This window comes from Penicillium coprophilum (assembly GCF_028826855.1).
Source record: "Penicillium coprophilum strain IBT 35676 chromosome Unknown utg000004l_segment0_segment0, whole genome shotgun sequence".
In the NCBI taxonomy this organism is placed as follows: Eukaryota; Fungi; Ascomycota; class Eurotiomycetes; order Eurotiales; family Aspergillaceae; genus Penicillium; species Penicillium coprophilum.
In genome coordinates this window covers 4,465,238-4,490,563 of record NW_026622723.1, presented here as the reverse complement: position 1 = coordinate 4,490,563, position 25,326 = coordinate 4,465,238, and the positions used below count along the sequence as shown (strand labels likewise).

Here is a 25,326-nt window from a genome sequence, read left to right as displayed (position 1 = left end):
TTTATACGATAATGGAAAGATATATATGAGGAAGAGGGAGGGATTGATCTCTGCTGGGCCCACTGCAACCCTAAAAAGAGACAGCCAAAGACAATCAGGTAATAACCAAAGACTTTAAGCGTTTGAGCCTGATATGCAGCTTGGGATAATTTATCCAACTCATTAGAGAACATACAGGGGCCATTATTCTTCCACTTGATAACCCCTTATTTCAACCAGCGAGCTAAGACCGAACTCCATTCCTTGTCCGAGTGTGTTCTAGGAGATACCTAGTACCCATCTGCATTCCATCCCAACAACCGGATTGATATTAGCACATAACCCAGCACCAAATATATACATCATACCTCAATCTGACATGTCCTGTGACACAAGAGAAGCAAAGAAGCGGTGAGATTCCGTCCTTCCGAGGTATGTAGACAAAAATAAAAGTCACGACAAAAACATACACCGAATTATTTATGACCTCAGAGAACCAATAGAACTATATCCTGCTAAGTCTATTCTTCTAGATTCATCCTTCTAGATCTATCCAAATCCACAACAGTTTCCTAATCCCAACAAGCACGTCGCACATCATCCCTAACTCAAGACCCATCCACATATGCAAGGCGTATAAACAAATCCACCCACTCACATACACCTTACACTATGGTTTCGGTTACCGGCCATCGACATCAGACCCACTCACACTCCATCGAACACGCAACACCTGATCGTACAGCAAGGTGCAGCATACAGTAGTCACACCGCACCTCGTGCTCCACGTCCTGACTTGCGTGGTCTTGGCTAATGCTTAGCTATGGGTTGGCGTTGGTACAGGGGTCTTCCTTGCACGGTATTGTGCATGGATGGGCTTTGCTCTGGGATACCCAAACTATTGTAGGGGGTATGTATATGTACATTAGTATGTAGTACATAGCTGATATGGAAGCATGGATACGCTTAGTTCTGGTTTAGTGTGGAGTAGTGTGATATACTATGTAATGTCGTACTCGGTACGGAGTAGTGTGTAATCTGTTTCTTTGGTATTGTAAATTTCCTTGTGCGATGTCGAGACCGTTTCCCTGTTTCAGAAGTTGGGGAAGGCTCTTGTAGATGTCTCAGGGTGAAGGATCAGGGTGAAGGATTAAGGTGTAACTCGGTCGTTGGGTATTAGGGCTAGACGATTTACCTTGACCAATCCAGGAGTCGATCTGATGAGGCAGCTGAGGGCCACAGTGGGTGTAGCTTGGATTTTCTCACCGCTAGATCCCGCCTGACCGGGATCCTCTTCGCATTCGATCGACTCCGGGCCGGGTGATTGCTACTAGTGTTGATGAATACAGGGGGTAGCATAGTTGGTATTAAATTGCGTTACCTAGTTGATAGGCAATTGATTCGTGATATCATCGGCTTGGGGTATATCAGCTAGCGTTCTGTGCGGCCCTATATAATAAAATATGGGGTACAGGGTGATGGAAATTCAAAGGCAAATATTGGGGTCTGTATTGATCCGCATTGTGCACGTATCTGGGTATCGTTGTCCGGAGGCAAGTGGTATGGACATGGACCGCCCGAGTCATTGTACATGTAAAAACAGAACAAATAGAGAATATTCTATACATCAGCGAGAATGCAAGGCAAAAGTAAAAGCAAGCGTGTACGGAAGCCAAAGCAAAAGAATGTACAGGCACGTGCAAGTGTCCAAATCGCAAACCCTTCTAGATTAAATGGCTATCGAGGAAGGAATCTAGACTGGCTAATTGAACAGGACAAATCAGGCATTTATCATCATCTCTCATCAAGGTCGTGAAGACGGTGTAGAGGTGGTGGTTGATTGCCACAAGAGAGCAAGCCCCAGGACGAAGGAAGTAAAAGAGGAAGAGAAGATAAGCAAGGATAAACGAGCACCGTTTATTTTTTTTTTTACTGAGCCCAGTTTTGTTGGAAAAAGTTGTCGTCAATGGGCGAAGTGGACCCAGCATCGAAAAGACCAGGCCAGATAGGAACGGAGTCCGACGGCGGCGAAGGCGCACTGGTAATCGGGGCCGACGTCATAGGCTTGTACAATGGGATCTGTGACATGGTGTAGATATCCTGGGCAGGGACTGGTTTTGGCTCCATGCTCATGCTGGCTTGCAGCCGGTGCTCGAGGGCAGCGGTGGACTCATTAGTCGACTTGAGGAAGTCGTCGATGTTGATCGATTCCAAGTCATTGGATGACAGGAGACGCGCCTGAGGTAGACCGACCAATGAGGAGGCAGAGCTGACACGGAAATGTTCCATATCAGAAGCTTCGCTTACGCTGTGCAGATCGTGCATGTCATTGCTAGCATGACCCAAACCCGGAAGCGGTCCAAATTCGTCAACCTCGGAGATGTCCCCGGATGACGAGGGCGGCGGGAGACCCGAGGGATAGGCGTTATAATCAAAGCTAGCATATGAAGGAGCTTGCGTGCTATTTGCAGCGGGCACGTCGGAGTATAGAGGGAAACTTGACCAGTCAACCGAGGGAGCACCAATGCCAGCAGACCCCAGGGGCATGTCGGAGTCTGGAGAGGTAAAATAACATTCTTGGTAAGGTTCTTGGAATGCCATACAGGTGATGGGAGAGTTGGTGCTCGTGGTCGGGAAGGAGGCGAAAGAGGAGATGTCAAGGGGAGGAACGCTAGTGACAATCTGATCCAGAGGGAATTTGTCCATGGTTGCGGGGGTAGATGTTGGGTTTGACAGCACATCATGGGGCCGGTCTATTGACGGAGCGGGCGGTGCTGGCGTAGCGAAATTGTCGATGTACAAGTGATCACGAGGGGGAGGATTATAATCGTCTTCGGCACCCGAGCCAAGCGCGCTGTTGGGAGAACCATTTTGCGACGTCTGTTGTGATGTGGCGAATTCGGAGAGATTAAGGGGTTCCTTGATGAAGGCCGACTGGCCGAGCGGCAAATGATCCACGGACCGACGAGGTAAGTCGGCTGGGTGGTGGATGGTATGCGATCGTGGGATCGTATAAGGCAATCCACATTTGTGGGCCATGTCATTATGCTTGTGAGCGGGTTTATGATGACCGTCGCGGAAAATCGTGAGCGTCGATTCCGATTTGGTAGACGTCAGAGGGGGTTTCCGAGGGGTCTCAATTGTAAGCGGGGGTGGAGAGAAGGGAAGACCTGTTTCGGGCACGGTATCCAGGTGTTCCTTTTTGAGTGCACAGGTGCAGCGCTGGCCATGGCAGCAGCCACAGCGACCATGGGCAACGCCGGTATGGCAGTCTTCCTTCTTCTTCTTGTCACCGCAATCACACTGGGTGTGAGTTGTCCGAGACTTGCGTAGGCCGCGGCAGTGAGCACATTGAGAGACTGGGCGGCCTTTTTTGTTGATGTGGGTCAATTGGCGGTCTAAGGAGAATTAGCATAGTGATTCATTGGACGATGATTAAGATTGGCGTACCGCTGTGGTGACAGCTGCTGACTCGGTGACCCCGGACGCAAGCTTCACAAGCATACTTTTCACCATCGATGAGCATCGCTGCGGTGTTACTGGAAGGTACACATGCGATGATTCGCGAAGGATATCAAAGAAAATCGAAGTATTGAAATAAAAGAGATTGGTTGCAAAGACCAATATATCAAGCCGTCAAGGCGATTGGCAACGACCGCTTTAAGAGGTCGGTCCGAGTAAAACAAAATGAAAGGGTATAGTCGTGTAGTCGAAGGTCCCAATGCGAGGAGTTCACAGAACGCCGGACTAGTGTAAAAATGCCGTTGAGAGCCACCGCACAGTCTTCGATTGGAACAGAAAACAAAAGGTAAATATTTAAATCCAAAGGGTATCTCAGGCGCAGGTAGGAGGGGGTGGTCAGGGATCGGAGAGTAAGAGAGAGAGAGAGGAGAGAGGGGGACCAAGCCTACGCACCGTTTGGCGCCGGCCGTTAGACAGGACACCAAGTACCGGTAGTGGCGGCCAAGATAAAAAGCGTTCGATAAAGGAAGACGTTGGACACCCTATGAAAGAGGAAAAGAAGAGGAGAGGAAGGAGGGCGGGTAGCCGTTAATAACGGGGTATGGGACGAGGATTTTCGCTGCGCCACTGGTCTTTATAGGTGGCCGTACCGGTACGAGCGTATCTTACGGGGGACTGTGACTATTTTGGCTACTTTTGGCTATTTTGGCTACTTTTGCTGCTTTGGCTACTTTTAGATTGCCTAGAACTGCTTTCACCTACAGTAATAGGTACAGGGTACTAAATTTACATTTAATTGACACTGTGTGATACTGGCCATGTACATGATATCAAGAAAACCAGCACACCAGTACACCAGCAATCCCTTGATCTTCCATGACTCCACATGAAAGGGTTTACAACGCACATTTGAATTTAGTTTTGCTTCTTTTTATCTACTAGTTTTCTTCGGCTCCTCTTCTCCCTGTACCTGAATTAAATTATCTTAATGCCCAAACTGGCAGCCCCAACCGGATAGATAAACGTAAACGCATAGGAGTTCCCTAAACAAAAAAAAAAATCTAGCGTAACTCCACTAATAAAAAAAAATGGAGCCCAAATCTGGGGCCGCACATCCCTCCAAAGGACACAAACTAGAAAATAATATTGTGCGCCTGGGGCTGAATCTCTGAGATTGTGTTTCAGGGTCCTAGCGGTTGATCTGAAGAACTTTCCATAATCCCTGTACTCAACTATAGAACACAAATTGGATTGGAAAAGAAGAGAAAGAAATGAAAAATGAAAAAAACCGAAAAACATTGAAAAAAAAAAATGAAGAGAAAGGGAAAAAAAAGGCCAGTGGAAGGAGTCCACGTATACATAGTTACGTATCAATACACAAGAATACACATGCGTGCCATACCCAAGTGGGTTGATGGCGTCAGTGTTCCTGCTTCGAGCGGCCTGCAGAGTGAGTTTGGGGCCCTGATCGGCATCCTTTTTACCCTATCTACGTTTGCAATTTGTTAGGTAAGATATACTCTTGCATTCGGAATTGATGGACAATATCTTTGTGATTCAACTGATTTGGTTACCCTGGAAATTTACCCGGGTAGTATGTACAGAGTATGATGTAAGTGGAAGCCATATAACTATCGAGCGACTTGGAAGTGATATATATGGGGATTTACAGTCTCTCCGATTAATGCCCAGCAGGTTTCTCAACCAAAAACCAAAAATCATTATTGATGAGAAAAAAAAAGGTGCCCATGTGGCGCTATCTCTCTCAGATGTCAACTACCAGATATATTGTAGGTTGTTACTAATATAGGCCAGAAAGACAAGCGCCGATATCCAGGAGATATACTATTAGCAAGTCTGAGATACAATCAGGCCCTCATTGCGCAAAGAAATAGCCAGATATACGTAATTAAAGGTAGGAGTAAACCAATCATAAATTGTATACTCTTTGATGCTTTTTGATTCATTTGATCTCACATAATTAATAATAGCGACTCCAACTCAAGCCATGGACACCTGTTGGCATCAGGCTGGTACAGATAGTCTAGGAAACTAAATCATTCGACACTTTCCGTAGGTTGTCGGGCAGAGGTGCGATACATGTAACCAAAGACTACTGGTTTCTCGATTTCTCGAAAATGATTGGTTTAACTACATAGTACCACTACGGGGACATCAGCTACGACGCTAGGTGAAAGGTATCCCCGGAAGGATGAAAGTCATGTTAAAATATAGAAAGCATTCGCTGGATAGTCATATATCATTTGCCACTTAAAAAGCATGCTAGATACTCACTAAGGCACCATTGAGCGCCCTCGTAAAGTGGCGGCACTGGGACAGGTGTAGGTACATGCTCATCTCAACATGGACGGTGTAGACATTTGCAGGGTTCTCTGAAGAGGATTTGTGTAGACTCTCATCAGTACAAACCGAGTCAATATGTTCAAATATAGCAGAACGAAGTACAATAGATGTCGAAGTGTTCTAACTTGGCATATTTCAGAGTAACCTTGTGTAGTTCATCCGACGCCGAAGGGGAAATAGTATTAATCCGTTCGACACGCAGAAACGAAAGGCCGTCCTCCGTGCGATCATCCAAAAAAGACTCGGGGAAGTAAACAACTGTATATAGCTTCAAAATAATATCTAATACCAATGAATCCTCTGTACAAATGTTGTTGCTCAATGCGGCGCTTTCGGCGCTAGCCCCCTTGAAAATTCCTCCCCCGCGAAATTTTAGTTGAAACTTCATTTCTTGCACCTCGCGTCCTACACTCTCTTCCCTCCATCTCCCGGAGGCCCGCTTTGCCCACAACCCATCATTTTTCGTGAGGTTTTGGGTCATATATCGCGCGATGAACTCTCGCGAGCAGTCTGACATGCCTCCGGCGCCTTCTTATCCGTCTCCTAACGGTGCGCAGATGGCCCAGGGCGTGCCTTCGTATTATGGCAACCGTCAAATGACCACCGATGAGCTGCTGTCCGCGGAACTTTCGCGTGATGCCTCTGGTCCAGGACTTGGCGAAACGAACAATGGTGTTCACCATGGCCAGTCTATGGTGTTGGGTTCCTCCAATGCTGCCGACATGGGTCGAACCTCTTCGGAGGATCAACACCAGCACCAGCACATGCTCCAGTTCCCCCCGAGTCAACAGGTGGGCGTAGACCCCAACCACGACTTGAGCTATGGCGAACAGAGTGCGCGGAAACGATCCAAGATCTCAAGGGCTTGCGACGAGTGCCGTCGAAAGAAAGTAAGATGACAAACTTCCCCCCAACGCGATTGTGTACCCTGGAAGCTAACACGCGTTTTTTTTTTTTAAAGGTCCGTTGCGATGCGAGCTCGGAAACCGGCCTTGAAACATGCTCCAACTGCAGACGCCTAGGCGTTGTGTGTCAATTCAGTCGTGTCCCGATGAAGCGCGGTCCCAGTAAAGGGTAGGAAAAACAAGTGCGCCACCCCAACAATCGCCATGACTAACGGACACAGTTATATCAAAGAACTCGCCGAGCGGCTCCATACTCTCGAGAACCAGATGCAACCGGGAATCGTCCAGCCTGACGTGCCATACCAGTCCATGAACGAGGTGTCGCTCCCGAGGGGTTACCAGGATTTCGCCTCGCCGGTGGAATCGACTTCGGGCAATCGCAAGAGAACTTACTCGGTCTTCGAAGGTCTCCCCAGTTCCTCGTTTGCACAACCTTCTTTCAACGCACGCGTATCGCAAAATGCCTTCGACGCGTCTGAGACAGCAGCAGACCCGTATAACCCAGCTGTCGCCAACGGTGGCGCACCGAAACCTGGTAATCTGTTCTGGAACCCGACGGGCCATGAGAATGATCTCCCAAGTGGCCTTGAGATGACGGATTTGCCGAAACATGAAGGCGATGACGACATGACACCGGTGACTCTGGATGAAGGAGCTCTTGATGCGTACGTGCAATGTATAACCCTCGTAACTACCAGACACTCGGCTGACATCGGACTGCAGTTATTATCAAAAAATCCACACCCTACTGCCAATTCTTCCCCACACCAAGGAGCGAACATTGGAGCTTTTGCACCAATGCAATCGCGAGGCACAGGAGATTTTCTGCCATGCATTGTACAGCGTCACTCGAACTGACTTGTCGCGTGTGGCGGGAAATTTCGAGAAGACCACCGGTTTTGATAATGCTCAGGATCTCCTCATGTTCCACACCCGCCAGCCATTGATTGTCCAAACGACCTCTGTCAACCTTATCTGGCTTCAGTCTCTTTTGCTGATGATTATCGACTGTGACTCTCGTGGACCAGATAATTTCGTCCTGAAAGATGGTGTCCCCAAGGGCACCTTAGTCCAAGCAGCTAATAAGCTTGGATACGAGTTGGCCAAGAGCCAAGGCCAGCTGAGGAACAAGCGATCTGTGGATCCGGATGTTGACTCGGATGCCAACCTCACCCGGCGCAACTGGGTTTCTTTGGTCATCTTGGCCCGGTGGTACGCCATCAGTGTGGCAGATGCTACTGTTCTGGCCGGTCATGAGATTGGCGGCCGTGAAGATGAAAGGGTTGTTGGCCAAATCACAACCGGAATTGCCTGTATGTTGACGTTCCCTATTTCACAATTGTGCTATTTCGCTGACCCTTTTTGCACCAGCTTACTCGACGTTCCTTTCGGAGATGGTCACTTTGGCTACTGTCGACCACAACGTTTGCCAAACTAACTCCGGTCTGGGTCGGATCATCGGCGCGAACCTTGTCTCGTCCCTGGAGCGTCTAGCGGAGATGGAGGATATATTCCAGATCCACGAGTTACCCGAAAACTCCAACACTCGCCCACTTTACGAGAGCCTCCAGGCCCAACTATACTGGACCGTTCGTCTGCTCATCAAGCGCCACGTCTTCGTATATAGCCCTTACGAAATCATCTTCTGCGCGCAGGAGGTCATCAACGAGATGCACAAGTCAACCATGCAATCCCGCCTCCCATCACCCTTCGATCTACACAGTCTAGCCCTCGCCTCAATGACTCTTCTTGAGGCGACCGTTCTCCCAGAACACGCAAACGAATGCTGGGCCACCCTCGAAAAAGTTGAAGAGATCCTCGATCGCCGCTCCAAGCGCGCAGCAGAGGGCTCCGAGTTTGACAATATATTCGGCACTCCAGAGTGGGATTCCAAGATCCGCATCTTTATTGAGTGGCGCCGTATAAAGTCCCAGGAGAGCCAGTTACAGGAAGCTGACCTCGGTGGCCTCGCCAAGTCCCAGCAGCCGGTCATGGGCCCTAACGAGCAGCGTTCTCTCCAGCACCTTGCAGATCTTGCTGTTGGCGCTGAGGGCTCTGTCAGTCAGAATGCGCCGTCTACGCCTCCTCCCGGTATATCTAATGAGCAGGGCGAAGCCGAGCAGAATCTCGCTCCTCAGTTGACCCAGTCACAGGGCGGGTCGGGTCGTGTTGTTGTTGACTTCACTATGCTCACTAAGGAGGGTTATCTGAATGTCTTCTCTGGCTTGATCTACCGTCGCACACGTTAAAGTCTGCCTCGCGATCAAGCCGCATCTTTTCTTAATCCTTCTGTTGTCTAGCTTCTGAACAAAAGGGGGCCTCTCGGACAATGTTTTTCATTATGTAATATTTGCGTTGTTTGGCTTCTCTATGGCTTAGGTTTGTCTTTGCTATCTTATGCCGTTGTCGTGTCTCGATAATGAAGAGTTTAGCTCTTGGATGGAATACATATATGATTCATATATGAGATATCAATATCCCCATATCCCATTTCTGTAGTCACATTCCCCCATATGGCAATGACATGATATGATACGGTACGATATGATATAGTAAGATAATATACCAGAGAACAAGCTAATAGAAGTCCTTCACCCTCTCATTACTTTTGCCCGAATGCAAACCGCCTCCATGTTCCATCCACGTCCTCGCACAGAGTCATGAAACTGTCATCGTCGATCAACTCGCACATCCAGTTCTCGAGAAAGACAATCCGCTCAGCTGTTGGTGAAGACAGATACTGTGCCAGATGGTCTTCTGTCAGGGCTGGGTCTTTTTCATTTGGCTTGCTAGATGTGTTGTGGTTGGAGTTCAAGTCGGATAGATTAGTCTGTGTGTGCGATGTGTTCAGGAAGTTTGGTACTTGAGATACCTGATCAGTGGATTCGCGGATTGGAGCTGTGTTCTGCGAAACAGCGGGCTCCTCATATAGTAATAATGGCTGGCTTGCCTCGGGACAAGGATTTGTTTGGGACAAGATTTGGGAATCCGAATCAGGCACACCAGAATGAGTACTAGGTTCGACCACAGGATGATATGGACGGGGTTCTGGATCCTTGGTTGACTTTATAGGTTGACAACTTGGCGATGGAACTGAACGGGAATGTTCTTGTGTTGTTCGAGTCATGCTTGCAGCGGGCGGTTTCTTTGCGGTTGGCTTTGAGAAGGGCAGGTCTCTCTTGGGAGGGAGCATCTGATTTAATTGCTCGACGTCATGGATGGCAGATACGGTGGAAAGCTGCGAGCTTGGTTGATCAGGTTCTTTGTCAAAGGTCTTAAAGTGGGCAGAGTTATGGGGCAGTTGGAAGAAATCTAGCTGTTCCGTGCTTTTGGATGAGGGATTGAAAGCTGGTATAGGGCCAAATCTGGACACAGGGTGTGAGACAGTGCTCGCGGGAGATGATGCTCGAATGGGTGCTATCAAAGCGGAAATGTTAGTTGTTTGAGCGGTGGTTGGGGGAATCGTCACATACTTGTCCTTTCAGAACCTAATGCCCCAGTGGGATAAAAGTGGACTCCATTGCTACCAGTTGAATTTACCACTGTATTTGTAGTCCTGGGACCAATGGAAGAGATATGTCCTGATGTCCATGATGACACTGAAGGGAATCGTTGCATTGCTGGAAGTGGTATTTTGCCTTCTGTCAATGGGCAGTTTATTTCGCCCAGAAGGGCCAAGGCCGTGAAGTAGTCACGCTCTGTGATGAACTTGATCTGAAACCGACGAATCTGGGGAGTCAGAAGATGCTCCTGTTAGAAATCCTTACTCGTAGTCATGCCTAGCACAAAATATACATACATGTGTTCCACCATGAGGATACTTGACTGCAAGACAAGGCGACTTCACAACGACGGCAAAGTGTGGCCTTGAGGGTGGAATCAGCTGGGCCTGCATTGCTGCCATGCGAGTGAAGAAGACGAGATCAAGCTGTTCCTAAATCAGATGACCCGCATGTTCAGCATTGCTAGCTGTCAACCTTTCTGCGTGAGTGAGGGTGTACCAGGATACTATCGCCTCGAACCACTTTCTGAATCATCTTTGATGGGACTGGCCCGGAGTCAAGGAATTTCTCAAAGATGCAAGCCAGATCTCCATTTCCAGGGATATGATTCCAAGTCAGTGGACCGACATGATCAATAGCAGTGGTTGTATGGGAGAACTTGGCTATGGCTAGACGAAGGAATTGGGGAGGTATTGGTGGTTGAAGATGCTGCATTTTATAGAAAAAGATCAATTAGTCAACAGTGCCAGGTCAGGAGTCATCCATGGACATAATATAGATGATGATGATCGTCGTAGTGGAATGATGTTCGAGATGAGGGCGAGCTTGCGAGAACTTTTGGCCCAACACTTCCACTTTTAATGAGCAGTGTCTACCATCAGCAAAGCTCATTAGAGTGCAGTTATATATCTATATTATATCATTATGATTCAGCAAGTTCTATGTATGTACGTATACCCTCAGATTGTTAAACCTTTGGTATGTTGGCTCTTGAAAAGATATGACAGCTCTCCCAGAAACAGTCTGGCTGACCAAGCAATCAAGTGAGGTTTTCATCTTGATTATTTGAATTATTTCGAAACGGGGAATGAAACAATCAACCGGTGTCTATTGTTGCTATTGTCTCTATTGTTCCTATCCAAGAAACAGTATGCCTGAAGCATCAATGTATACCAAAACGCCATTTCTTAGTCAGCAGCGGGAACAACTAATAATCCGATAACGCGCCCTGGAGAAGCGCGGACTTTTGGCTGATCAGTGCCGTTGATCGCAAGCCCAGCTCTAGCCCTCCAGGGCCGCAAGGCATTGATGATTATTTTACTTTTGAAACTTTTCGTTGACTCTTATCACCTACGCGCAAATTTACTACTGCCTTAGAACTGCCATTGCTGCTGAGCACTTTGCTCTTTTCACTGTCGCATCCAGTGCTCCGACATTCAAACGCGCGAATACTGCGACTCAGCTCGAGTCACAGTCACTGGCCGTCGCTATCACCTCTTGCGGCCAGACTCAACGTTGTATCAAATTCTTACTTTGACCTTTCAGAAGCCGAACGAAGTGGCCAGTTTGACACCCCTTCAATTTCTCCTGCTTGACTCGTTTGCAAACAAAGACGTATCAAGGGCAGCATCTTTCAAGTCATATTTCCGAAGTCTGCGATCTTGAGATCGAAGGCCGTATCCCCGACCGCCCCTCGAATTTCGAGTTCAAGTTTGTCCGTCCCCCCCTACGAGGACAGAACCACCTCGTGTGTCTGAAAACGTGAACGGCGCAAAGCTGTCGCGCTCCCTCGACAGTACAATGTCTGCCTCTACTCCTCGCACCTCGCTGCGACGTAAGACTGCCATCTCTCAGCCGACAGGTGTGTCATCTGTACTAACACCACCAACAGAGGGCCTGCGCCATGCTCCAAAAATTAACCAACCCTTCATCCCCGATACGACCCCTGCCCGTCGATCACACATCCACCATGGGCTCACATCACCACAACCATCGACCAGTCCCCATCATGTAAACATTAATCCCGCCGCCAATCCCCAGAGTGCGCAGTTTGCGGTCGATAGCTGGGAAGGAAAAGACAGTCGACAGATTCCCATGTCGACGAGGGAAGTCCCAACCCCAGGGAACCGACCGGTCATCTTTGCACATCTGCGTGACCCTTCGAAAATGCCACGGCAATTGGATTATCATGACCCTTATTTCCCACTGAGATATCTTGAGGTTCCAAGGAGTTAGTCCCCTCGCATCCCATTAATTGATCAGAAATACTGACGGTCTTGTCTTAGCGGATCACATCTACAAGCGTGCCCACTATGGCCTGCAATCAGGCATCCCAGACGAAGTCGACTTCGCACTATACCACCTTGTACAAATTTCGAATCAACGATGGGATAAATTCAAGTTTGAAGGGTTTCCCTTGCTTGCGGAAACTTTGATGCAGAAAGCACTAGACATCACACAGCTGTGCACAGGGGTGAAGTGGGAATTCCAGTATGATCCTCGGAAGCCAACTGACCGTGTCAACGTGCTCAATTCTCTACATGGCACCCGGGATATTCTGGACAAAATTAGCAAAATTCCAGTTAACCTCCCAGGCGACAGCCTGGAGACATACGAATTCAATCATCGGCTGAGAAACATCAAAGAGGCTACGTTGGTGTTGAGAAACATGGTGCTCCTGAAGGAGAACGCCTTTTATGTGTCGCGTTACGCAAATGGTCTATTGCGTGACTTTTTGGTTATCCTGATCAATGCTCCCAATCAACCTCGACTCAATGAAATCAAAAATGATGCACTAGATATTGCGGAAGAGGTCACCAAGTTCTTGCGGACTGACCCTGAAGATCCGCTGTGGATTTCTTTGGTGAATTGTCTCGACTCCCCAGACCGCGCCCATGTTGTGCGATCTCTGTGGGCCTTGACACACTTCGGCACTGAGCTGGACGATGCGGATGCGAACCGGGCCATGGAAACCCTGACCAAACCGACCCTCCAGCAGATGTACTATCACACGCTTCTTGATCTTGACAAGGATATTCTGAGTGGTGCGCTGGACTTTTGGTATCAATACACGCTCAGTCATGACAATATCGAGACATTGATGGATGTCCTCAATTTCCCAATTGTCTTTGTTCCTCGCATGGTCGCGCTTCTTACTTACGAAGCGCGGCCTACCAAAAAGGAAACTATTCTTCAGGAAGAAAAAGTCGCACCTCCCCCCACTGACATCCCTCGTGTCTCTCCCGAGCTTTTGGAAAAACTCATGGAGTTATCTGAGCCGGAACGAAGCTCCCAATGGCTGCGTTGCTGCTTTATCGAGGATCCAGAATGCGAGATCACGCAGATCGCTTTATGGCAAGCCTACCAAAGCCGATTCGCAGACCCCCGTGTGACTGGAGGGGGCGTTCTTCCCGCTGCAGAATTCATCAAGAATGTCAGCAACACATTCACAAACGCTCAAGCACAGGTCATCAATGGCCCCGGCACTGCCACTAAATTTATTATCAAGGGCATCCGACCTCTAGAAACCGCTCACACATTCGAGGGCTTCCCTTATTCCTACTGCAGATGGGCAGACAACTCAAAGCCTTCCAAGATGTGTCAGCGCGCCTTCACATCTCCGACAGATCTTCGTAATCACGTTTTCGGTGACCACATGAACCTGGAACCTACAGACACCCCCGGTCAATACAAGCTTGATCCCGCAGATTCTCCCGTCCATACCTGTCAATGGGATCATTGTTCACGATTCCGAGCATCTGGGCCCAGCGCGAACACATCTATGGTTGCCGGCCACGTTTCGTCCCATTTACCCGAGGATCGTCCCGCGGATGCACGGCCCACAACCGCCAAGCGTGTGGTTCTTCAAGAGCGAATCGTCCGTAAATGGTACTATATGGATACTCCGGTTAATGAGAAGGGCGAGCCATTCGGCGTGGCCTATAAAGCTGCATTGGTGCTGCGCAACATTGCCCGAGGCCTGCCCAATCGAACAACGTCGAAATACGGTGGTCTTCCCTGGAAGAAGGCCTGTTTCACGAGCCAGCGCCCCAAGATCGTCGAAGTCTGGGACCGCAATCGTGCGTTGCGCAAGGAGCTTACCGAGTTGATCATGGTCATTGAGAAAGAGGTAGACTATTAAATTTCCTATCACATGTTTTTCGATCTCGCAACTACCTCTTTTTCTTTTCTCATGAATCAATATCTCTGTACGATTAATACCCTGATTATTCATGTTCCCACTGTCTTTCTGGCTCCCCGGTCCTCCATTTTGTCTAAATGTACAATATTTAAGAGCCAGGGCCATGTTTGCGGTGTTTGCTGGTTTCTGTTTTGTTCTTAATGGCTTGTCACTTTGATCTAAGCCTAAGTTCGCAAAAAGGCCCCCGAAGAGTGGAGTTGTATTACTACCTAGGTATGGGTAGGTGGCTGATGTTTGACTTTCCCGGCGTTTCTTAGGATAGAAATTCGGGATTCATTAGTTAGTATATTGAGCCTCGTTTAATTCACGCCTTCTTTCGTTTTACTTCCTTTTTCTTGTTTAAATGTGTCGAATAAAGGTCAAGAGAATTCACAACGATTAACATGATAATTGGTATAGTACTCCAAGTTCCGGTTCCCGGCTCCCTTCCAATGAAACAGGAGCCCACGATCCTAGACTTCACGAGTTCTTATAGCTCGATAGCCGCGTCACCTTGTTGCTTCACTCAAGAGAATTTCCGGCTTTGAGATATGCCTCCAACTAGGGATAATGAACCCCGTAATGAGATAGATCGTAACAACAGAATATTCCATCAACAACCCCATAGTCAAGAATGGGGCAATTGGACCACTCAGGTCGTTCCACCTCAAGTCGGATGGCTGGAACACAGACAGAAAGAGATATATGATACGAACGGCTATGAAGGGCGTAGCCAGAGCCGTGGCGTTGAGAATCTTGGAAGATATTAGCCCTGAAAAGGTAGATATGTTGGGGTCTGCGAACGAACCGTTCTGCTTGTAACTGAGAGACAAGAACGATGTGTCCAGAAATACACTTGCATGGCCAGTAAACACCCGACAAAAACCACCACGATGATGTATCCGGATTTGACAAGTTTAGTGCCGATGAGTACATCACTGTTGGTGTCGCTTCCTTCCAGAGCCCCGCCTGCAACGGTAAGTCCGATCCCGACAATAAAAAGGACTCGGGATACAACTAAGCATTGCCGAATTTGTCGGCTCATGTCTCGTTCAAGAGCAACTCTGTAGTGTATTAGACTGTTGAACATTCATGACATATAGTGGTATGGTATTCCGCAATGTCAACTTACATGATTCGAATAAATCCTAAAGTTGCTGCGATCAAGGGAAACACGCCAGCATTGAGGAAGATGACCGAAGCTACCATCACGCCAGTGCTGGAAGTCTTCTGTGCAATGATGACCAAGATGCCTGCAGTGATACGAACTAAAACCCGATCATGTTAGGGATACTAGATCCGAAACCTTGAGACTCTTGTAACAAGATCCTTACCGAGTGAGAAGAAAGTCAGGATAATCCATGCCATGCGAGGTCGCCTGTGTCGATAGCACGCAAAGTAGAGCGCAATGGCCGTTACCGGTATATAAAACACGATCTGTGCGATACTTAATTTTGAATGACTGCCCAACATGTTGATTTTGAGGTTGATTCGGGGTAGTTTGTTCCTCTGAGGAGTTTGTCAATAAGAAATAATCAATATAGAATGTAAGAGGAATATTGAGCCTTTTATAGACATCCTTCCTCGATTCTCCTGACAAACAACCCGGCTGTGCTGAAATCCTCTGCATAGATGCTCTCGCAAGATCAGCACCTCTTTGGGTTTAGCGTCGGGAACCATGAGAGGCCGGGCATTTGATTGGCTCACTGGAGCTCCACTGGCTCCACCTAGCCAGAGCCCCCCAAAGCCTCCAAAGCCCACGAACTTAATCTGACTCTGACTCAAACCAAGTGAGTCCGAGAAGCACTAAGCCTTACTTGCCAAGTCGTGATACCCGTTCTTCAATCGAATTGCCAATGTTGTAATACGACATCATATAAGCCTCGGCTTACGAGATGGTTGGAGTAGCTGGTAAATCACGAGGGTGCAACACCTGTCGGAAGAGAAAGATTGCAGTGAGTGCCGTAAGATCCATATATAAAGACCCCACTGACTTGGGCTTAGTGTGACCAGCAAAGGCCAATCTGTGCCAAATGCACGCGCTCAAACCGAGTATGTGGCGGGTACCAGAAAGATACAATATTTGTGTTGGTTCAACCAGCCGCGGAGAAAACACACATCTTTCTCAGACCTTCTGCTTCTCCACAGGGCGTTACTGAAAGTACAGAGCTGGAATTCACTATCTCTAGTCCAGCCACTGTGGTTCGAGACAATGAATTTACCCATTCCTTTACCGAGACAAGCTCCGCCTATGCGATACTACATAGACGCATTGAATGCCAAAGCTTGATTCAAGCCTTCCTGTTAAACTGTTTCCCATCTCCTTGGCCCCAGGCATCCCGCTCCTGGATTCCCTTACTTGGGGAGTTGCGTTCCAAAAGTGAAGCACTGGAGATGTCAAGCGCAGCAGTCGCAGCCTCGGCGCTTGGACATATGTTTCACGATCATGCCTTAGTCAAGCAAGGTCTGAGCTACTATACACAGGGTCTTAGACAGCTACAGAAAGCATTATGGGATCCTAGTCTCATGCGAGAAGATGGAACCCTGGCGGCGTGCATGGCTCTAAGTCTGTATGAGGCTCTTGAATGTCCCAATCTGGGATCAGAAGGCTATTTCAATCACTGCCGTGGTCTTATCGCTTTAATCCAATCCCGCGGCCATGGGGCACATTCTTCGGGCACGGGACATCGATTGTTTCTTGGTGTTCGAGTCCCAGGGGTAGGTCTTGTGAAAGCCCAGGAGTATTGTTTGTTTGCTAAAGAAATTGCTCTCAGATTCTGTTCTCTTTGATGAACCATACATCGACTATTCTGTTCGAGCCCACTTGGATGGAACAGCCTTGGGCAGAAATATCCAAAACGTCTCACGATCGCGTTGTAGATTGCCTCGCCCAAGCCCCTGTGATTCTCGAGCGAGTGCGGTCATTGCCCCAACTAAGTATAGTCCAACAGCTCGATTTACTCCACCGTTTGATTGGTGAATGCTGGCAAATTGACAAGCAGTTGGATGCTATTCATGATGACATGCGCCAATCAACGTCGGACGTGCTATACTGGCAGGTGCCCTCACAAACAGAGCCTTTCTTTGATTTTAGGAATTCTGGGGATTTGTTCCCGGTCGTTTTCTGTTTTCTAAACGCCCAGGTAGCTGCTACACTGATGCTTCTTTGGGCAACGCGAACGATGCTGTGGTCGGGTCTTTCCAATATGTACCAGCACTTGGAAAGCGTCACATCCCTCCAGAAACTAAGCTGTGTGGATCTTGGGCAAGATTTAGATCAAAGTCCTCTTTTGGAAGAGATGGGTACAGTCAATCCTATTGACCGTTGTGGAGCGTACCTATCCGTGGGACATCAAGTCTGTCAATCTGTGGAATACTTTCTCAAGGATGAGATGCTGCTAGCGGGGCCGTTAACTGTTAGCCCTGCACTTGGAATTGTGGTTGATAGTTTACGGAATCGCCCTGGTCATGATAGAGAAATTGCGTGGATACAAGCAGCCCTGGTGGTAGTTCGGCGAAAAGGACTTCGTGTTCTACAAGATGTGGATATATAATCAACTCAGTAGATGGGCAAATGAAGAAGAGACATAAACATGCGAGCACCTATTTATGAGATTAGACATAAGTCAGCATACTAGCCTCGCAGTTTTTAACATGTGCATATACTTAATTCTGAAATAATTAGTAGTACACCTTGTTCAGAGATATCTACTGAGAACGAGATATCGTAGTACATGGCGCAATGTAATTCCATGAAAGAGTTGAGAGAGCAGAAGCTAGGACTAGACTATGGAATTCGGCAGTAACAATGTCTGTAAAAGATCTCCACATTTAGTAGTCACCTGTAGGAATTCCACCCACAGTCGGAACATGCTGTCCATGGAATCCCAGCCCAACAGCCCCATCCACATTTGCCCGGCCAATTTCCGACAAGCTACGAGCATCAAGGCAGAGCAAATAACTCTTGCCACGCATCCCGTCAAGAACCACGCTGAGAAGCACACCATCATCCTCGGTAGTGCCCTCGGGGTTAGCAACGAAAATGGGCTCACCAGGCGATTGGCCATGGCATGCCCAGAGCTGAACTTGCTGGGTATCACAATCGAGCTTCACAATACCATCTGTCAGGGTAGCCTCTCCACGGAAGGTCGTAGCGTAAACGTATCGATGCTTCTGAGTGACTATTTTTGGATTCATAGTCGGAAGCTCAGGCGACAAAGATTTGCAAACGGACCACTCGACTGTTGCTTGCCTAGCGTCGGTGCATGGAGTAGAAGGCACTGCAGGGAGACGGAAACGGGTAAAAGATGTACGCAAAGAATCGTCTCTCTTCTTTTGAAATTCCTTGGCTGTATCCAACGAAGAAATCAAGTTCTCGTAATAGAGAGATTGCAAAAAGCCAGAGCTGCTGGCTCTCACAACATCTGCCACAATATCCATCTCTGCGGGATTCTCCTTTGATGGTTCGAGCCATGCGTTGATAGTGTGGAAGCAAAAGAATGCAGGGCTTTCGTATGTCGCGATCAATCCCTTACCATGCTTACGGTCAATGACATACCACACTGCCGGCTGAGTTGGGTCCGTTGGCAAGATTGACTCGATGAACGAGGAGTTCAACAGCTGTGGATTTATGTGTGCGTTCCACACACAAAGAACAACATGGTCTTCAGTGATGAGAAGGGAGTGAAGATATGCTGGGGTTGCCGGGAAGGTTGCTAGAATTGTAGTTTCCCCCGTTGAAGCCGAGACCCTGAAGACACGGTATGTACATGTTGGTCCTAGGGTAAGATTGAAGTTGAACATGTCTCCCGTGATAGGGTCTGAGCGTGCGTGAGATGCAGAGATTTGCCCCGAGAGTTCAGGGTGCAAGATAGTCTGCGAGGCCAGGCCGATAGGCTCCAGGGTTTCCGGATCAAGCTTCTTGAAGGCATTATAGTCGGTCTTCGCGTAGAGAGTTCTAATTCCTTCGGAATTGCTCCAGCGAGAAGTCGACTCATCAGGGTGAGAATCAAGGCCCGGAACGTTGATCGAAAGGGTGACGGATATATTCCTACTCGACGGAGTGGGTTGTGGGATAAATTCACTCTGGACTTTGCCCAGGACGCTCTTGCAAGGATCGCGTTTCTGTCCGAAACTGACCGCGTCTAGAGATCCCGCCTTTCTTGCTTCCTCGATCAGGTCATCGGTTGAGAAGCGAGAGTTGTAGAAGACCCGAGATGAAGTATGAGAATCATCTGGAGCAAATATCTGGAAACGATGGGTTTGACCGAATCCATCGAACCAGTGGGAGAGCCGCAGTGTTTCTCCGTTTTCTGCTTCAAGTTGGCTTTTCCCTGGACCTGTGCGGTATAAAATTCCAGCGGCGTATGCAGGAATTTGTCCAGTCATAGATAGCTCGACGGGCTTGGGTTGTTCGTATTCAGGATCGAACTAGCAGGGATTAGCAAGTTAGTTCGAGATGTCCACAACTTCACTTACACCCTTGTCATTGGGCCAGTTATTGTAATGATCTTCATTGGTATAATTCTCCATGACTGCCGGGTCTAGACCAATAGAAGACATTTCTTTTCAATGTTGTGATAGTTAGATCGGTCTTGAGATAATTGCCTGATGTTTCAGGCTAGCAGTTCTGAGAGCGTGTCTTTTCTTTCTTTCTGACCATTCACCCTTTATATATATTTCTAAACACTTCATTATCTTGTTTTAAACGAAGACTCTCCTATCTAGCAAGCCTAATTTGGGGGATCGTCATTTTTAGCGGGGGAATCGCGACGGGCTGAATTACACAACCGACTTCTCCTTTTCCTCACCAATCGTCAGCGTCGAATTACCGAGTCTCGCTCATCATCGTCATTTCGAGCCGCGCCAAGTCTGCAACTGACTTTGGATCTCGGATTGCATATTCGATTTTGGTTTCATCCGGCACATCTCAGCGGGATACACCCACTTGAAAGCTGTCTACAGCCAATCTGCCGACAGATCAATAATCCACAACCCCGGATGCTGTTCGGGGCCGTCTATTACACCGATGCCAATCCCCCATAAAACAACAAGTATGGAACTCCGAAACCGGACAGGTCTAAAGATGTGGATATGTAAAACATGTTCCGCCAATTTTCAGCGATTAGATCACATGAAACGCCATGCCCTTACTCGTATGTTTCCAATTATACCCAGGGCCGGTACAGTAATGACTTCCTACAGATCACACGGCAAAGAGCCACCTCTGTTCATTTTGCGGCTCTGCATTCAGCCGAGGGTGTGTCATATTCCACCACTTCCAAAGAGAGAGATGTCACCCTGTCATGTGTGCTGACAAGAGCCACCCAGAGATGTACTACGGCGGCATTGGAAATCGTGCAAGGCCCGTGTATACAGCGGCCATGCAATCCCCGAACCGGAGCGCGGTGGGAAACACAAACGTGCTTGTGATAGTTGTGCAAGCCTCAGGAAAGCCTGTAGTGGGGAAATGCCGTGTGCTGAATGCACCCAACGAGAGAAACAGTGCACTTATCAACGGCTTCTCGGCGACGAGAGACCCTTACCATCCATATCAGACGAGCTTTCCTTGTCATCGACATCGCAGAATTTACTAGAGATCCCCGCTGAAAGTTCAGGTGCGAAGGATATGGTCCCGAAGGCTTCCGAGTCGAGTTGGGACCTTGGCCCTGCAACGCTTTATCCATCTAATAAGGAAGTTCTTGATCGGCGCCGTGGGTTTGTTCTCGGGTGATAGGAAAGGCTAATACTTAGTAACGCTCAGTCACATGTGGGATGAGGCATACATCGACTGCCTGATTGCGAGCCAAATGGTATGGCTATCGGGTGAAGATGCGCCCTTGACGGTATGACACAAACTGAATGTGATATTCAAATGTTATTGGAGAACAGCTCGGCTCAGGTTCCTCCGAAAAATGATGACGGCGTACTTTCCGCTTAGGACACTGTGTCATTGGAATTTGAAGGATTGAACGACTCCATACTCTCTCGCCTTTCCTGGACTATCCAATGAAAAAAAATAAGAGCAAGATGGTCAGAGCCGGGTCTGCATTATGCTTGATAGCTGCGAGCAAGCGCCATCTGAGGTGCAGATCTTGCATATATTATATTAAACTCATATAAAAGGTCTATTTGGTGGTCATGGCAAGAGTGGAGATTTATCCATGTATATCTCTGTGAAATCCGGACTCCCCTTCACTGGCTCCCCGATATGTGTTTTCACCGCGGCAAGAAAATAGAATCAACGCTATCGTAAACATTCTCAATAAAGTTCTCATAGCTCAGCCAAGCCGTGTCATCGGAATTGTTTTGCAAGGTCGGGTCACTGAGATCCATCGCATCCCACACATTAGGCCAGGGAACCGGCGCAAAGGAAGTCGGCAATTCCGCGATTTGCGGCTCTTGCGTTTCACACATGGCCTCTCCCAACCCAAGCGAAAAATCCGTGAGACCCTGTTGAAGCCCGGGTTGTTTGGAAAGTAACCCGGGAGACATATTATCGAAAGGATACCGAGGCACTGCCTCAATACCCAGAAGCTCGGTTCTACGAGTTCTCGCCTGTGACATGAGCCTCTCCAAAGGCCTCCAGAGCATCCCGTGCTCAGAATCTGCAATTATGAGTCGCGAGCGCTGGTAAACGTTGTCAACGACAGTCCAGTACTTTGACATCACCGCCGGGCTTTTACAGACGCAGAGTTCGGCAAGGGCCACAGCCAATGCATGCCACGGAACCCACATAGAGCCGTACCATCGCCAAGGCCCGGCGCCTGGGTAGTCGTATGCCTCCTGCGACCAATGCAGATTATCAGCTGCTATCTTGAGGAGGACGTTCTCTTGAATCTTTGGGGGTATGAAGTCCCGGCTTCGCTTTAGCGGCCGTAGACATGCTAGCTGCAGCCAGCTACCCATAACTCCCGCTGTCTTTTGCGCGTACCATTGGAAATCAGATAGGTCGGGCCTGCAGCCGCTCAAAAGGTCTGATGCCTTTTGCTGGAAATCGTGAACAACTTGCTGCCGTAAACTCATGATGGTTACAGCTTGCTCGCTGAGGTCGGAAAAGGCAAGGGTTCGGGTCACGGACGCTGAAGCTGCGATAACTAACGTGTGCGTCATGTCGGTAAATTTACCTTCTGTGTGTTCGGGGATTGGCCCAGGCATGTCGAACCATAGGTCGTCGTCGTTGATGTTTGACGGTAGATTGTAATCGAGCCAGGCGGATTGCATCATCGGCTCGGATGCCCTGTCTAAAGAAGCTGCTACATCAAGAAGGCCAATTCCTAGCCATGCTCGTTTGCGCATTTCATATTCAAAAGGGCGCACTGTGAATGGCGGTTGGCGCACGTGGAGAGATAATGCCTGGCCCACTCGAAGCGCCATGCTCAGCATGGTCCAGACCCTTCGGCTTTGGTCTTGACACCGCGCAGCAAGCTAGAAGCGTTCATATTAAGTTCCCATCTTGAGATAAAGGACACGAAAGAGGAGGAACATGTAGTCGTACTCACCAGAGAGATAATATAAGCTTGGAGGACAGTAAGGTCGTTTGTCGTGACAAAGTCCGCCCTTGCGAGCGCGAGCTCAGTTTCTTTCTGAAATTCTGCAATTATTATCTTTTTGCTCGTGTTGAACATTGACTGGCATTCAACTTCGTCCAGAGTGCACACAGCGCAAAGATACATAGCCGAGGCAAGGGTGGCTGGCGCCTGGTGATCTTGCTCATAGTCAAGATAAGGTTTGCCATCTTTAATAAATGCTTGCAGGGACGGCCGGTGTAGAATTTTGAAGACAGGATCGACATTGTGGAAGAAAATGTCACATAACCTATGTCGGATTTGGGGTTGAAGGTTTAATGGTTTGTTGGTTTGAGGTGAATTTGACGAGCTCTCGGGGCTTTCTGAGCTCACAAGCGATGTACCAAAACCAGATGCCGAATCTTTGACATTGTGATCTTCATTTTCTAGACGACCTTCCAGTACACTGCGTAATTCTTGGGTCTAGTAATTGGGATATGAGTCAAAAGACATCCGCAAATCATTAATTCAACAAGCTCACCTGCTGCATAATATCCTCCCAAAAGGAGCCCCCTACATATGCAGTTGCAGGGCGAGGAAGATGTGGCTGGCCTGCACTGGATAAGTAGTCATTGTGATACTGCCGGGTATCTAGACCGGCGTTGCTAGCCTCTGTCACCGGCTCCTGCTTCGCGTATGGATACGCGGGCGCAGGGGTAGTTTGAGGAAGCTGTAATCTATCCTGCCGCTCATTGGCGACTCTTTTCAGAAGGTTCTCAAGTCGCGCTACCCGCTCGGATAGTTCTTTGTCTGAGCCTACAATCCGCTCGGGTCTTCGCGTGCGACCGCGCGGGAGACGCGCACGCTCGACCGATACACACACAAGTCCAAGTCGCTGGCAGCTTGTGCAAGGACTTGACTTGTCGCATTTCACTTTGCGCTGGCGACATGCTTCGCAGGTTAGGCGGACCCGCGGCGCGGAGGAGCGCGAGTGGATTGTCCCGGCTTGGCCCTCGGGATCGGCCATTATTTTGCGCGGACCCAATCAGTCTGGATAGGCAAATGGACTTGAGGTGAATTGAGTACTTCAATGTACATATATGTGTGTTGTAGATTCAAGACCTTTGCATGCGAGGTTCTGCCTGACTGTTGCTTTGACCCCCGCGAAACCTATCGATCCACATTCGATGTTCCTGGCCAATCAGAGGTCAAATTGGTACGTTCTGTGATGAGCTGAGTCAAGTTCGTATAAAAAGAGATATTAAAGCTATGAACTAGACGACAGTGTTTCCTTTAATTAAGAAGGTGTGTGATAGTTGACACTTCTTATTCTACGTATTACTCAAGAAAGGTGCTACCCTCCAACCCACAGCCTTGTATCCTCCAGTTCGCAACATTCCTTTGTTTTCAATCAACAATGTTCCCCTTCTACCTCTATCGGACCCATCAGATTACAACGTCTCAGAATAAGATGATTATGTCCAAAGCAATCAATTTTCTAGAGCGATTGGAGATACCGAGACCTTTATGCCCTCACAGAACATGACTGCACCGATTTCACATGGCAAAAGACGAAATAGTCCAGCTGCCTATGTACTTATTACGATATAGTCAATTTATCAGTACTTGCTTGGGTGTATATATGCTAACTTGACTAGAGCAGCCCCAATTTAGAAAAAAAACCCCCCGAGTTTCTACAGGCGGACGTCCTCCAATGCCTAGCATACACGGGTATCTTAACTTAGAATCTACAGGCGATATCGGAATGCATGAGTTGATATAAATAGGTATAATTCGCCATGTTACTCGCGAAGTTGGAAGGAAAACCGCCGAGATGGATGTTGCATCAATCCAACTTGATGTCTAGGTATAAGTATTCGCGAAGCATACTAAAATGCTACTTTTTCATTATCAAACTCATAACTCGATGTCCAAATAGCAGACGAGAAAAATATAGATTGTTTCCCTTCTTTACAAAGTATCCTCGCATTGTGACGATGTATGGAATGTTCGACCGAGTCGCATACTTCAAGACCCATACCCGGGAGATCGCGACAGTGAGGGACTTCAGTAATCCCATCAAGGCATTTATATTTGTGTTTTGGCTCAAGGGCGAGTTGATTCAATACCCCGGGTGGTAGAATGGATGCCCTAAAGAGACACATTAATAGCAATGAGGAAAATTTACCGAATATAGCAATCGGATCTTTCCTCCATTCTTAGCGTTTTAGCTACTCAGTGGAAATTTTCGAGAATATTCAAGTAATAAATTTGTGAAGCAACACCCAGAAAAGCATCTCAAAGGGTTAGAAAGATAATATTGGCCATGGAAATGTCACCGGGAATGAGAATAGTTTGTATTATACAGCGCGTATGTTGTATAGAGCGGACATGCGGGGCTCATTTATCGCTCTACAGACGAGGTT

At 48.1% G+C, this 25,326-nt stretch overlaps 8 protein-coding genes across 8 annotated transcripts; 3 read left to right on the top strand and 5 right to left on the bottom strand.

Moving 5' to 3' along the window:
• Nucleotides 1–1,908: 1,908 nt before the first annotated feature.
• Nucleotides 1,909–3,505, bottom strand: N7500_006132 (copper fist DNA-binding domain-containing protein; the record flags this gene model as incomplete). Its single annotated transcript, XM_056677276.1, has 2 exons — nucleotides 1,909–3,377; nucleotides 3,430–3,505. The coding sequence occupies 2 exons, from the start codon at nucleotides 3,503–3,505 to the stop codon at nucleotides 1,909–1,911; spliced, it is 1,545 nt and encodes a 514-aa protein (XP_056532276.1).
• Nucleotides 3,506–6,296: 2,791 nt separating this feature from the next.
• Nucleotides 6,297–8,959, top strand: N7500_006131 (putative C6 finger domain protein; the record flags this gene model as incomplete). The annotated part of the gene is made up of 5 exons (XM_056677275.1): nucleotides 6,297–6,695; nucleotides 6,767–6,879; nucleotides 6,932–7,375; nucleotides 7,434–8,023; nucleotides 8,082–8,959. 5 exons carry the CDS (start codon nucleotides 6,297–6,299, stop codon nucleotides 8,957–8,959), a joined length of 2,424 nt encoding a protein of 807 aa, XP_056532275.1.
• A 353-nt stretch (nucleotides 8,960–9,312) lies between these two features.
• N7500_006130 (uncharacterized protein) lies at nucleotides 9,313–10,927 on the bottom strand (the record flags this gene model as incomplete). The annotated part of the gene is made up of 4 exons (XM_056677274.1): nucleotides 9,313–10,127; nucleotides 10,184–10,439; nucleotides 10,510–10,644; nucleotides 10,712–10,927. 4 exons carry the CDS (start codon nucleotides 10,925–10,927, stop codon nucleotides 9,313–9,315), a joined length of 1,422 nt encoding a protein of 473 aa, XP_056532274.1.
• A 1,086-nt stretch (nucleotides 10,928–12,013) lies between these two features.
• N7500_006129 (putative chromatin remodeling complex subunit (Rsc9)) lies at nucleotides 12,014–14,354 on the top strand (the record flags this gene model as incomplete). The annotated part of the gene is made up of 3 exons (XM_056677273.1): nucleotides 12,014–12,047; nucleotides 12,105–12,443; nucleotides 12,499–14,354. 3 exons carry the CDS (start codon nucleotides 12,014–12,016, stop codon nucleotides 14,352–14,354), a joined length of 2,229 nt encoding a protein of 742 aa, XP_056532273.1.
• A 548-nt stretch (nucleotides 14,355–14,902) lies between these two features.
• Nucleotides 14,903–15,866, bottom strand: N7500_006128 (uncharacterized protein; the record flags this gene model as incomplete). The annotated part of the gene is made up of 4 exons (XM_056677272.1): nucleotides 14,903–15,148; nucleotides 15,202–15,457; nucleotides 15,526–15,661; nucleotides 15,728–15,866. 4 exons carry the CDS (start codon nucleotides 15,864–15,866, stop codon nucleotides 14,903–14,905), a joined length of 777 nt encoding a protein of 258 aa, XP_056532272.1.
• Nucleotides 15,867–16,523: 657 nt separating this feature from the next.
• Nucleotides 16,524–17,947, top strand: N7500_006127 (uncharacterized protein; the record flags this gene model as incomplete). Its single annotated transcript, XM_056677271.1, has 2 exons — nucleotides 16,524–17,111; nucleotides 17,168–17,947. Coding segments are annotated over 2 exons (1,368 nt in total), but the record flags the coding sequence as incomplete, so codon positions are not given.
• A 277-nt stretch (nucleotides 17,948–18,224) lies between these two features.
• Nucleotides 18,225–19,955, bottom strand: N7500_006126 (carotenoid oxygenase family protein; the record flags this gene model as incomplete). Its single annotated transcript, XM_056677270.1, has 2 exons — nucleotides 18,225–19,823; nucleotides 19,872–19,955. 2 exons carry the CDS (start codon nucleotides 19,953–19,955, stop codon nucleotides 18,225–18,227), a joined length of 1,683 nt encoding a protein of 560 aa, XP_056532270.1.
• A 1,656-nt stretch (nucleotides 19,956–21,611) lies between these two features.
• N7500_006125 (putative C6 transcription factor) lies at nucleotides 21,612–23,927 on the bottom strand (the record flags this gene model as incomplete). Its single annotated transcript, XM_056677269.1, has 3 exons — nucleotides 21,612–22,820; nucleotides 22,895–23,383; nucleotides 23,442–23,927. 3 exons carry the CDS (start codon nucleotides 23,925–23,927, stop codon nucleotides 21,612–21,614), a joined length of 2,184 nt encoding a protein of 727 aa, XP_056532269.1.
• Between the last annotated feature and the right edge of the window lie 1,399 nt (nucleotides 23,928–25,326).